General features: G+C 43.2%; 1 protein-coding gene across 1 annotated transcript; it reads right to left on the bottom strand.

Annotated features, from left to right (window-relative positions):
- Positions 1-6,731: 6,731 nt before the first annotated feature.
- LOC122180835 (prolactin-like) lies at positions 6,732-10,509 on the bottom strand. Its single transcript, XM_042872748.1, has 5 exons — positions 10,479-10,509; positions 10,160-10,323; positions 9,974-10,081; positions 8,744-8,923; positions 6,732-6,926 (listed from the first exon to the last, which is right to left on the bottom strand). Exons 1-5 carry the CDS (start codon positions 10,507-10,509, stop codon positions 6,732-6,734), a joined length of 678 nt encoding a protein of 225 aa, XP_042728682.1.
- Between the last annotated feature and the right edge of the window lie 2,362 nt (positions 10,510-12,871).

Here is a 12,871-nt window from a genome sequence, read left to right as displayed (position 1 = left end):
TTGGCTTTCTAAGGACAACATCATCTGTGTCAGATAGCCAAAGAGATGGTTATAGTAATCTCATCTGGCTTTCCTCATCATGTATGTTATGAATGTCTCTAATTATTCCTGCCTTTGAGCTCCAAAAGCTTTTGAGCTGCACTGTGTATCTTCCAGAAAAACATCCAGTTGTTACTTAATGTTTAACCCCTGGAGGATCATCTACTACTCCCTTTGTTACGTGGTACTTGGGAGCTAAAGTTTAGATACAGTTGCAGCTAAGGAACTTGAGTTGCAATGACAAAGCTTGTATCATAAAGTGTATGCATAATTAGATGAGTTTTGTAGCCCACTGTGTGCATGGTCTGTCTTTGGAGTGCTCAGCTCTGCTGTCCCAGTTTCACACAATATGTCTTTCTTTGCCTATGCTTTCCTGGGCTGTTTTTAAAGGAAAAAAGGTGTTACAGAAAAATTCAGAAGTCATCTCATCCTCTGATTGCAAACCCTTGTTACTGTAAGGTGTCTACATCCCTACCCTAACAGAACCCTTGAACACATGTAGTACGCCCCATGTTATAGTATGCCCTGTGTTATATGCTCTTCAATACTGTGAAGAATTTATTCCCATCCTGCAATAGAAATCCTGGAACTCACTCACACTTTGTCTGAAATCTTTAGAGATGGATGGACAAATGCACATCCACACATGAAGATGAATTTACTTTCTAATTTTCCTGTGGAAATCAAAGTCCAGCCCTGCTTGACTACCTCCTGCCTGAAAGATAGTAACTGTTAGTGGGTCAGAGTCTTAGGAAATGCTATTTCGCTGTCTGCTCACAGCAAAAGGCATACAAATATTTCCAAGATGTCATCAAAGAATCAAGTGGAGGTACACGTGCTTCCCATTGCAGAGGAAATTGGTGTGTGGCATGGGAATTTTTTAGGTCTTTTTCCATCTCCCTTTTCATGGAAAGCAGTCTTCACAACTGCTCATATTTTTTTCCCACAAGTCAATCAAGAGTCAGTGCTGAAGTCAACATAGATTTATGGACAGAGAAGATGGGATTCAGAGTCCTCCCAGTGAAATTCATTCAGCTGCTGATGATATAAGCATTGAATGGGAACTGCTGTCAAACCTTCCAGCTGATGTGCTGGGCATGTTGTGACCTCACTGAGGCAAGGATCAAGCAAGGCTCATGCTGAATTGGTTTCATAGTTACAATGTGATAAGTCTTTTAAACTGAGCAAGTTCTGCTTTCAGCATAGCCTGCTACTACTCCATGCTCTTGGTATCTCTAACACCTCCTATTGGTGTACCTATTCCAAAGCTAGAAGAAAGTTTCTACACGAGACAATATTCTTTACTTGAAAATGCTTACCAAGCTTTCTTCAAAACCCTAGAAATACACCTGGTGAATTTTGAGTTATGTATAAAACAGTTTGATGCAATTAGTTAAAGTGGACTTAGCCCATGAAAAAATATACAACCTTGATTACTCTTGTTTTAAGCAATCTGAAGAAGTTTCCCTTTGGTCCATCCTATGGAATGTTGGTAAAGGAGAATATGAACACAGAAAATAAGGGAGATTTACAGTGGCAGTCTTTTCATGTGAAAGACCAAGTTGTATGTACTTGTTTTCTTCAGTGTATGAACACAAGTTGTAAAAGAACAAAGCAAACACCAATTCTATGCAAAATCCCCTGCAGGTGTTTTAAGCACATCATGACAGGCACATTGTGAAGGTGTAGGGTACAGAATGCATCTGGCTTGGTATTTTGGAGAGACCTAACAGAGACTGATGACATCTTACAATTAAAACCAGGAACGTACTACTTTGACTTATGGCCCAGTGGGTGACCTTCCACCATACTTGTAGGATATCTGAGGTACTTCCTATGCATGGTATTGGAGAATGTATATGGATCACACCTGTAAAATACTGTGAAGGACGTTTGTTGGGATCCCAGGGCTTGGCAGGGTTTAGGTACCTCAAATTCTGAACTTCAACAGAAACCAAACTCTGTAGAGGCTCTAAATAACACAGATACTTTTGCTTGCTGGGCACCTCTCTGCCTTGGCAACCTCTCAAAGCTAATGTAATGTAGAACAGGAGAGGGAAAGGGAGGAAAGGCTGAGCCTCAGCACTGCCTTTGCTGACACAGCTCAGGCTGTGGTGCTCTTGGGCTGTGGTGCTGGAGCAGGGACCTTGCTGCACACTGCAGCAACCTCAGGTCCAGGAGAAGCATTTCTCTCCTCACCTACTGGAGATTGTCCAGATGGAGATCCTGAATAGAGATCCTGAAAAGTTGTTCTGGGGAACTCAATGGCTCCGTTACTGAACCAGGAGGTGCCGATTTTCATTGCTGGCTCTTGGTCTTGTTTTATAAAGGAAATCACAAAAGAGTGGCAGATTGCAATTTGCTGACTACAGCCATGCCAGCACTCACACTTTGACTGTGCACTTTTATAGAATTAAATAACTTTCAAAAATGTGTCTTGCTTTTACTAATTCTCTGCCAAAAGAAGCTGTGATGGTCTGCTTAAGGAAACAGACTGCTTTAAGGCACAAAACTGCATTACTAACTTCAATGTCAGAGCAACAATACAGTGGTCAAATGTCACTCCTTAGCTGCACTAAAGCATCACATTTGTTTTATCCACCGTGATTTACTAGTACTGGGTTTTAAATGCCAGTTGCCATTGCTGTAGCTGCACAGCTCCTCTGATGAATATACGTTCCACAGTCAAAAGCCTGACATAAATTAAATCCATTCACTTGCTTCAGCACCCTCTACCAACAATACCATTACTGATCTTCACAGAAAAGAAAGGAAGACAAACCAATTTTAAGCAAGTTAGCCGTAAATTCAGTGCCCAAAGAAAGGCACGGAGAGAAATTAGGGCCCAATTAACTTTAGACTTCATTTTGAACTATTACCAAAAGGCCCCTGCAGAGAGAGGTTCACAGTCTTATGTGGACTAAGTTGCCATTGACTACAGAATTCTTCAACAACTATGCTTCTAGGTGCATGGTGACTGGTGCTGGGTAAAATATGCTAAGGTATGTCAGCTTGAGTCTGAGATGCTCCCAATGCAGGCTTGTACTTCAATCATTTGCTGGCCAGAAGACAGCACTCCTTGGTTTCCCATAGATAACTGATTGGAGTGTAAGCAATAAAACTTTATGGTGGATGGGAACATCTCACAGCAACAGCTTGATAGTGAACCTCCAGCATTCACCCAAACATACAAATATCAAGTGTTGTATAAACACTCCACTCTTGAGGAATTCCTGAGATTTTCCAAGTCATTTTGTCTTTGTATGTCAACATTTGAATGTGATACGAAGTAGCTGAAAGTTAATGTAGATCCTTCAATGAAGTCCGCTTCCATCTTTTTTTCCTATTCACTATCATACATTCTAGATAAAAATTAAACTGTAACAAAAGTCTCTAAATTCTTTAACTTAATCTGTCATGCCAAACAACACATTATCAGACTCAACCTAAATTTGAGATATATTATGAAAGTCCTTTAGCACATTATGAAAAAAACCAATCAGTCACTGAAAGTGTCTACATATACTTCATCATCCTGCAAAAATGGAAAAATTACCACTAGGAAATTTCCTAATGTACAAAAGCAACTTCTAATAATTGAAAAAAATAAATGCGCTATGCATGTGGGGCTGTGCTGCAGTATTTCATTTAATAAAGTCTGAAGAAGAGTGGAAATATTTTAAATTCTTAAATTCATTCAGCTGATGAGGAAAGTTAATCAAAGCATACTGTTCCACTAACACAAATTACACTGCGACTTATCTGTATCACACCTTGTTGCACACTGAAGCATACAGGGTAGTTTGGTTAGGTTGTAGTTGGACTCAATGATCTTTAAGGTCTTTTCCAACCTGAGCAATTCTATGATTCTATTCTATGATTCTACGATTCTATTCTATGATCTGAGCACTTAACTGGAAACAAAATCTTCTGATTTTCTATTAATATGCAAAGCTGTGTCTCCCAAATTAGTATTTTCAGCTGTGATGACGCATTCTTCAATGTAAAAGTGTTCAATTTTAGTGCACATTTTTACATTTTCACATATTTCTAACTAATTTCATTGCTGTCTTGAAGAAAAATCATGCAGAAGATGTAGTATTCCCCAGTGTAAAAAGCAAAAGCAACCACCACTGATATTTCTACTTGAGACATCTGTGGCCAGAGGGCAAAGCATGCCCCTTTCAGCCAGCTGGTCAATTGTTTTCTTGGTGAAAATAGGAAGGAATGTGTTGGTGGTCGTACAGGAAGACATTTGTCTCACCATCATGCCTGACTTCAGCCAAAGGCAAATCTTGCAATACAACACCACTCTGTGGCAGCAAGTTAGTATAAACGACTATAGACAATACTTGAGTGCATTCCTATTTCTTCTGCGGCACTTCCTTTATCATTTTCTGTTTCCATATTTCTCTACAGCAAGAATTTCCAGAGCTTTGCTCTCTGCAGCATATAGGAACTATTTTTAGGATCTGCTCGACTTGCAAAATGTTTTCCATGTGGCAACAAATGCAACCAATAGCATATCTTCCTATCTGTGAAGGGACCTGGTAGCAATTGGAGTTCGTTTTCCCAGTCCTTGCCAAGTCATCTTGCGCACTGGAAACCAAGAAGCCTCCTCTTTGTAGAGGCAGTGGTATACATGGCCCTGGGTGTGACTCCACTGTGCCATCTCTCCTAGAGATACAAAACCATCCAAAATCCACAGATAATACTCCATCTAGACTCCAGGGCGTGACCATTCTCTCCTGGGGAAACAGGGATGAGTGCTGGGCACCACAGTGCTTGCCAAGCCTCACTCTGCCCTTCCCATGTCTCTACCCCTCACCCAGGCTGCCCGGGGCTGGGTCCAGCACCCTGCCAGGCCCTCATGGATGTGGCAGCAGTGTGAGCGGTGCTTGGGGCAGCCTGGGGACAGGACAGATGTGGGGTAGTGGGCCTTCAGCCTGGGCAGCAGCTCAGACTGCAGAGAAGGGAGACCTTGCCATGCAGTGGCTGGAGGGATGGTGCCATCACCTCTCTGGCCCTTCCCTTCTGTTCTTGGTAGTGTTGCTTCGTCACCCTTCTGTGGTGACAGAAAAGACAGTGTGCATACTCATATCAAAGTAACAGGAGCTGTCATGCTCTTGCCAAGCCCTTTATCTGCAGGACCTGCTCACCATGTGTCTCTTCCATCAGCTTTGCTTTGACTCATTAAGTTCTCCTGTGTCTGCCACCATTTGTAGGACTATTACTAATCTCTTGTGGGCAATGTCCTCCTTATTGGGAAGGAGTGAGGTTGCATTCCAACACTGCTTTTCCCTTTTATTTATGCATGCTTTCACAGTTATGGCATCTCAGGCACAGTAATAATCTCTGCTGTGGCTGCACCAGGTGATATTATGCACCTCCTATGCTCACCCACAGTTAGAATGTTTTTCATGGGCACTTCTCAAACTGATGCCTTAAGAGGGTTTGAGAGTGAAATCACTGAAAGCAAGACACAGAACTCATGAACTTTGTTCAAGAGCAGACGATGCAGTTGACAGAAATGAATGACAAAATTACTAATTGCTCCATTGCTTCCTGGGACTGTGGATAGATAGAGGCACAGCTGCGGTACCTCTCTGTTTCTGTCTGCTTGCCCAGAGGAGCCCTTCCTTTATTCTATTTGGAGACATGTTTTGTTTCCAGGATTTTTCAAATGCAGCTCTTCAGCTACATGCATTAGTGGCACCCTCCTGTCTAAGGAATTGCAGGTAGTAACTTCTTTGGGGCAGGAACTGTGTAGCCATTGCACTTCTTAGCATACCTAGGACAAGAGATACACATCACGAACATTCACAGCTTCGAGCTGAAGGAATATGTCAGTATTTGGGTATCAGCAGTTACTGAGATGTGACTGAAAATGTTGTTCCTTTGCTTTGCATGTATGTTCCTTTGAAGCATTTCCCCATTTTCTGAGTTTCTCAAGACCAAATCCAGCATCAACATGAAACAGCCATCAGCATTTTACTCTACATTCTTGGCAGCCTGAGCTTCAGCAACTGTCAACAACCATCAAGATCAGAGGAGGCCAGAAAAGAGCATTCAGGGATGAAATAGTCAAGAATGCTAAAGATAAATCCACGTTAGTTATAAATTTCTATTTAAGGGGCTCATTTAGGATGTGAATGCAGAGAGTTTTTGTTCTATAAACAGCAGTTAGCACTACTCCACTGGTAGGGAAATGTGATTACTGTAAAATCTCTGACAGCTTTCAGATTTTTATTCACTGTGAAGTTTGTCAAATCCAAGCACTGGGTCAGGAAACACGATGGGAAGGACTCACTGCTGCATCAGCCATACCCAACTCTCACACTGAAATGGGACTTCAACCAGAATTGAGCAGTGTTTTCCATATGGAAACGTGTAGTATTTAGATATATCTGTACCAAGGTTTACCAAGCTAACTTTCATTTTCAGCAGCGTGTATGTCTAAATTGTGCCAAAGACATGGCTTCATCCTCAGCCAAAGCACTCCTTTTTGTCTTTATGTGTTTACCCACATACACACATGATGCTTTATTTAATATTCCATCAGCATACGATAACAGTCTCAAGTACCTGCCAGAGTTTCCAAACCTTTTTCCTAATAAACTTACTACAAATAAATTATATTTTTCTATTTAAATAAACAGCATGCTGAAAACTGCTTGCTAAGAGATTACTACTCAACAACTGTTTTCTGGCATAATCCTACATTTCAGAATTTTTAAGTAGCTTTGTACTTTATTGGAGTCTCTCCTGAAACAGTGAATAAAGTCAGAGTCACTCATCACATTTGCTTCATTACTAATTGATAAGCCAGCACCTTCAGATGATGCCATTCCATGCAATGAATTGCTGATGATGCCCATTGACTGCATCTGTATAGGAAACAGGAAATGAAGAAGTAGTTACGTATAAACAAATCTTTACAATACTGGTGCACAAGTCAAGCAAAGTGTCACTGTGTTGCACTGTTCTACCCCAGCCCTTTCACATGCACACAGAAAGCTCCTTACAGAGAAACAACCCTGCCTTTTCTTCCTAGCAATGCCTATACCTAAGACTGGCCTGAAATGATGTGATTGACCAGTAATGCAGGAATTACAAGGATTACAGAATCTAAATTTAAGAAGAAACCAGTGTTTACTGATGGTTGGTTGTTCAAAGTAATACAGTAAATCTGTCTTTAGACCTGCAGTCATTTACTTTTTTGAGTTTTGTCCACAGAATTTTGTGATGTGAACATTTGCCAGATGTTTAAACTGGTGAAATCTGAAGATTGTGATTGCCTCCTAGAGGCAGCATCTTCACCGTATGAACCAAGGTTAGAATTAGTGTCTTATCACTAAGTAAAATACTCCACAAAGAATCCCCCTCCTCCTAAAATCAGCAACCAACCAAAAACCTGCAGTACTGGGTTATATTTGCATTGTTTGCTTCATTTTTTTTAATTATATGTCTACTGAGTAACATGTCCATGGTATGTGAGAGGTCAGAATGGACATACATCACAAAAAATTCAGTGTTCATTTTAAGTAATTCCCTCAGAAATAAAGGTAAATGTATGAGAAGTGTGTAACTAGTTCAGAACTTGATGGCCTGTTTCAGCTAGACTGAAGCAAACCTGGGTCAAGGTGTGGAATACCTCTGAACTTTAAGGCAGCCCAAATCGAGACCTGGGGCTGCACTTCAAAGATGAATTTTGCCATTTGTAACTCTCAGAACCATCCTAATTAAGGCTGCATTTATACAGTGATGAGTTGTTTATCATATTAAAACTTATGTGTGCTCCCCACCTGTGCTTATAAAGATGAAAGATGATCCACTTATGCCAGACAGAAGCTTATCATTCACTTTTTAGTCAAAACGGGCCCCTTGCTAGTGTAACCATTTCAGAGAATCGACCCATAGCCCTTATTTGTCTACCACAAATTCCAAACAAGTCTGGATATGAATGCACAAGTAATACTAAGATTACAACTTCCAGCCAGTCACGAGAAGATAGAGATGAAAAAATTACATGCATTTGTAACTTAGCGACCAGAGTTCAGAAGGAAGTTTTGAAACAGCTTTGTGACTGGCATCTGACTTAACCTACACCACTGCTGCCTTGAAGATCCAGCCTCAGGAACTGGTCCCTCAGGAAGGAGCTCACTGCAGCAGCCAGCAGTGATAGCTGAATTAGAATACGAATCAGAATAAAATTGAAAACAAAAAATTCAAGTATTTGTGGCGATCAGCCCATGTCTCCTCCATATCCAAAGAAAAGTAAAAGCATTGCTGGCTCATACATGAAAATGTAAGAAGTTCTACTCTTTGTGCTCGCCCCTTTGTTTTCTGTTTCATATGAATAAAACATCGCTCTACACATTATGAACATATATAACGTCATCTACGTGTCTGTCACTGCATAAATTCAGCTGCATCCTTTGGCTGAAAACATGCTGAATCCATATAATAAAGACCACTATGCTTTGTTAGTATGACATTTTGTGATCACTCAGTGACATAAGGCAATAATGCTTCCAGTTTGGAAGCGTTAAGGAATCTGAACATGAGCTGCCAGGCTTTAGGCTGTTGCTGAATCAGAGCTTCTGCTCGTAGTAAGGCTACAGCTCAACTGAGAATACGCATCAGCCCCAGAAGTCACCTGTGTCACACGTGTGGTGTAAACAAGTTGCACTGAAAACCTTACCTTTTCTGTCACTTTCTCAACCCCTGTCTCCAGCTCATGTACCATGCTGCTGATTTGTTTTGCTTTGCTAAGGCTCTCACCAGGTAGCTCCTGAAAGTTTTCAATGTGCTGATTAAAGTGGGAAAGTGGCTCTTTCCAGGCTTGCAGAAGCTTCAGGATCAAGTAGGCTAGTTCTTCTCTCTTATGAATTAAAACAAAGCATTTCTTTTTAGTTTGCAGCAATTCATATGAACTCAGTCTCACAATCTCAGCAGGGTTAAGAGTTATGTATGCAATCCAGTAGTTTTCAAATATACAGGGACCACTCTGTCTCCAGCTGTTTGTGGAGATTTAAGAAACAAAAATCTTATTTGTCTTCTTTTCAGCCTTCTCAGACTCCTGTGTTCTGCAGTGCAGCATGAGCAAAATGGTGGCAGTCCTGTCCAAGTTAACAGGGACCAAAAACACTGCCTCCTGGGTAGCCCAAGAGGCTCCATCCAGACACCAAATCTGCAATACCTGCACTTCAGCATGGAGTTTGCATCACTTTGCACCTCACACAGGCTATAGCTATATCATTAAAGGTGCACTGCAGACATACTTCCAAGGAAAGCACCTGGTGCTCAGAGTGGCTGCTTCTTTAACAGAAACCAAGTGGCCTTATGAGCTTTCTGGCAACCTCAGCTCAGAAGTGATTCTGCAGGCTCCCAGCACAGGGCAGGACCGTATTTCCAATTCGCTTTTTGTGTGAGCTGAGCTTTGAGGGAGAACTTCCATGTCACAGCGGAACAAAATGCTGACATACATCTCACTCCATCTCCTCCTGGAGGAGAAAGCCTCTCCTGCTGCCATACTCTCGGCTTTCTCAACTTCTGCCTAAAGAAACTCTTCCTGACTTTCTCCAAAGAACGCTTTTTTCTCTTTGCCATGATGTGTCTAAAACAATTGGCTGTTTTTCCCCTAACCTATTGATTCAGAGACAACAACTGTTACATCTTTCTCCCCACTGCTTTTTACACTTCACAGTGGCACTGATCAATCTAACACACATCACAGCCACAGCTAAGTTTCTCTTTCGCAGACAGCCACAGACAGCAAGCAAAGGGATGCCTGTCACTCGGATGAAGCACCACCACAACGCCTCCACTGCAATTAGTAACTGCAATTAGTAAATAGGAAATAATGCACGAAAAACGCATCTTTTTCGACAGGACAGGATAACGATGGGCATGCCCGCCCGGCGTGCCTTACCGGGATTTTCTGGGCGTACTCTTTGCCGTTGGGGGTCAGCATGGTGGCCGTGTGGCACTTCCTCGCCGGCCTGCCCAGCACGTTGTTACGGGGCGGTAAGTATTTCTCCTGCGGGGGAAGAAAACCTCAAGAAGCCCACGGGCCACCCCGGCCCTCCTCCCGTTGCGGGGTCAGCCCGGCACTCACCAGCTCGGTGGACAGGCTGTGGATCCTGCCCGAGTGCCGGATCACGCGGTCGAAGAGATCGGCCACGCTGAGGAAGCGGCAGCCCGCGTCCCCCGGAGGGCACATGGCCGGGAGGGCGGCCGCCCGCACCAGCAGCCACAGCAGCGCCAGCGCCGCGCCGGGACCTGCGGGGAGCGGGGCGTCGGGGGGCACAGACCCTCAGTTCTGTCCGCTCTATCCCGTCCCGTCCCGTCCCCTCAGTACCGTCCCCTCAGTCCCGTCCCGTCCCGTCCCGTCCTGCCCCGTCCCGTCCCGTCCCCTCAGTCCCGTCCCGTCCCACCTGCCCGCTCTGCCGGCCGGCCCAGGGCCATGGTACCACGGAACCGCCTGCCCCCGCGGAGCGGAGCGGCCCCGCCGCCCCTATATACGCGGTGGGGTGTGCGCGGCGGGGGGGCCGCTCCTTGGCGGGGCCTTCCCTGACGCGCGCAGCCCGCGGCCGTCGTGCGGCATTATTGCCCGACCGGACTGAGCTGGAGAGCTATAATTGGAAGAACTGCCGCTTCAGCCTCTCGCAGAAAAGCACATGCTGTAGTTGTCTTTTTCCGGGACTTATTCCTCGTTAAACCGGTGCCAATAAGTGCACATCAGCATACATCTGTATCAAAGGCAGGACATCATTCTGCGTGAGGCATAGAGCCTGAAATAGGATTGTTAAGATTGCTCAACTTGAAGCGATTTGCCTGCTTCACCCACTTTAAAGAAATGACTCTGGGAATGCAAGGATCAATTTTTGTTCATTTGAAAGGCTTTGGAGCTTGGAATGAGAGCAGTAAGGTCTTTCCTTTCTTCTTTTCCTTCTTTTCTTCTTTCCCTTCTTTTTTCCCTTTCCTTCTTTCCTTCTTTTCCTTCCTTCTTTTACTTATCACACATTTAAGGATGTATATAAAAACAGAAGATAATTTATCCTACAGACAACACCTTTTGGAGAACATTTTGGCTTTCTAAGGACAATTTCATCTGTGTCAGACCCCTAAGATCACCTAGTCCAGCCATGAACATATCACCACTTAGTAGATGGTTTTTTTTTTCCAGTGATCTTCCTGTCCTTTTCTGAACCCTTGAGCATTGTATTTTCTCCATCTCTTTCTTTGAGTTTAACATGTAAACATGGAGTTTAACATGATGAAACCACAGTGGCCTGCAAAGAAAGGCTGAAGGAGGTGGAGTTGCTTGTTATCTATCAGGGAAAGGTGAGGTGACATAGTTTTCAGATGTGCAGAAAGCAGCAGCAAGAAGGCAATTATTCACCACATCTGTTATACCCACAGGATATCACAGGATTAAACTGCAATAAGGAAAATTTAAATTGGACATTGGAAAGAACTTCTTAATTGTTAGGAAAGTTAAGGAGTGGAACAGATTGCTCAGAGACATTGTGGAATCTCCAACATTATCTAACCTTCCTTATAAATCTTCAAACAGCTTTCAGAAAGTCCGCAGCAGAGTCCGTGCTTCTGTGAGTAGAAGAGGAATGGGCAACATTGGACCTCCCTCCCTTCCAGTCTGCTGCAGCTTTATAGGGCCAGGCCAGCAGGAACTCTCATATTCACTCCCAAATTTAAATCATGAAGAGTAAAACATGAAATGATTTGTTTTAACCAAATACTGTCTGCTTTTTCCCATAAAATAGTCATGTTTAGTCACTGGAACAGGCTGCCCAGCGAGGTTGTGGAGTCTCCTTCTCTGGAGATGTTCAAGACCTGCCTGGATGCCTACTTATGTGACCTGGTGTAGGGAACCTGCTTGGCAGGGGGGTTGGACTCGGTGATCTCTGGAGGTCCCTTCCAACCCCTACAATTCTGTGATTCTGTGATGTTTTATGGCTCATGAAGGGGCAAGTCGCACTCTGCTCTAGAAGTTAATAATATGAGTTCTTGAACAAAACAATCTGTAAATGATATAACTTGTACCTCTGAAGTGAAATGCAAAAAGAGTTCACTACCCACTAGAAACCAGTTTTCCAAAAGCTGGGTCACAAATCTCTGTTTTTTTCTAGTTTTGTAAATCAAAAGGCACAGTTCTGCAAGCAGAGCTGGAGTTGTGGGAATCGTTTTTAAACATTCCTTCTGCTTTGTGTTTCCAGAAACTGAACATTTACAGAAGATCTGCAATTTGTTTGAGTAACTTATAAAACCACACCAAAGGCTTGTTTTGGGCCTGCAAGAGAATCCTGTCTTCTTAAGGTGCTGCAGCTCCACCTCCCTGCTGTCCCTCATACATGCTCCTGCTGATTGCTCTGTTCTTTGCTGTTGGACTGGGTGCTCTGCTGAAGTCTTGTCTGGGAGCCGCGCTCAAATGGTTGAGCGTACATACAAATGTACATTCTGCACACTGGTTGCAAGTTGGATGACACCGGTTGCTTTCCTTAAAGGCCTTAGAGAACGTCCGTAGATGTTTCCATATATTCTGCTGCAGTTTTCTGAAGTGGGAAAAAAGAATCGTGGAATCAGTGTTATCCCTGGAATCATTCTTGTCATTAGTGGCCCAAAACCAAATGGTGTCACCACAGAGTTGAGTGAGTACTGCAATACTGAGCTTGTTTTTTGGAGCACTGAGTCAATTTGTTGTTCAGTTTTCCCCAGTATCTGCTTTTACCTCTTCATGTAGTAGTCTTTGGCTTTTTTCTCTTCTAACATCTCTTTCAATAACATTTCACTCACTGTAAAATTGCTT

Source organism: Lagopus leucura, unplaced genomic scaffold (genome assembly GCF_019238085.1).
Source record: "Lagopus leucura isolate 7727_CA_CO unplaced genomic scaffold, USGS_WTPT01 Super-Scaffold_100008, whole genome shotgun sequence".
NCBI lineage: Eukaryota > Metazoa > Chordata > Aves > Galliformes > Phasianidae > Lagopus > Lagopus leucura.
This window is presented reverse-complemented; position numbering and strand designations above follow the sequence as displayed.

What these genes read in the sequence shown, in the direction of transcription:
- LOC122180835 (XM_042872748.1), bottom strand. Translation starts at nt 10,509, where the DNA reads ATGGCCCTGGGCCGGCCGGCAGAGCGGGCAG. An exon ending in CCGGCCGGCAGAGCGGGCAG is followed by an intron (nt 10,324 to 10,478) that starts GTGGGACGGGAC and finishes CGCTCCCCGCAG; the next exon opens with GTCCCGGCGCGGCGCTGGCG. An exon ending in ACAGCCTGTCCACCGAGCTG is followed by an intron (nt 10,082 to 10,159) that starts GTGAGTGCCGGG and finishes CTTCCCCCGCAG; the next exon opens with GAGAAATACTTACCGCCCCG.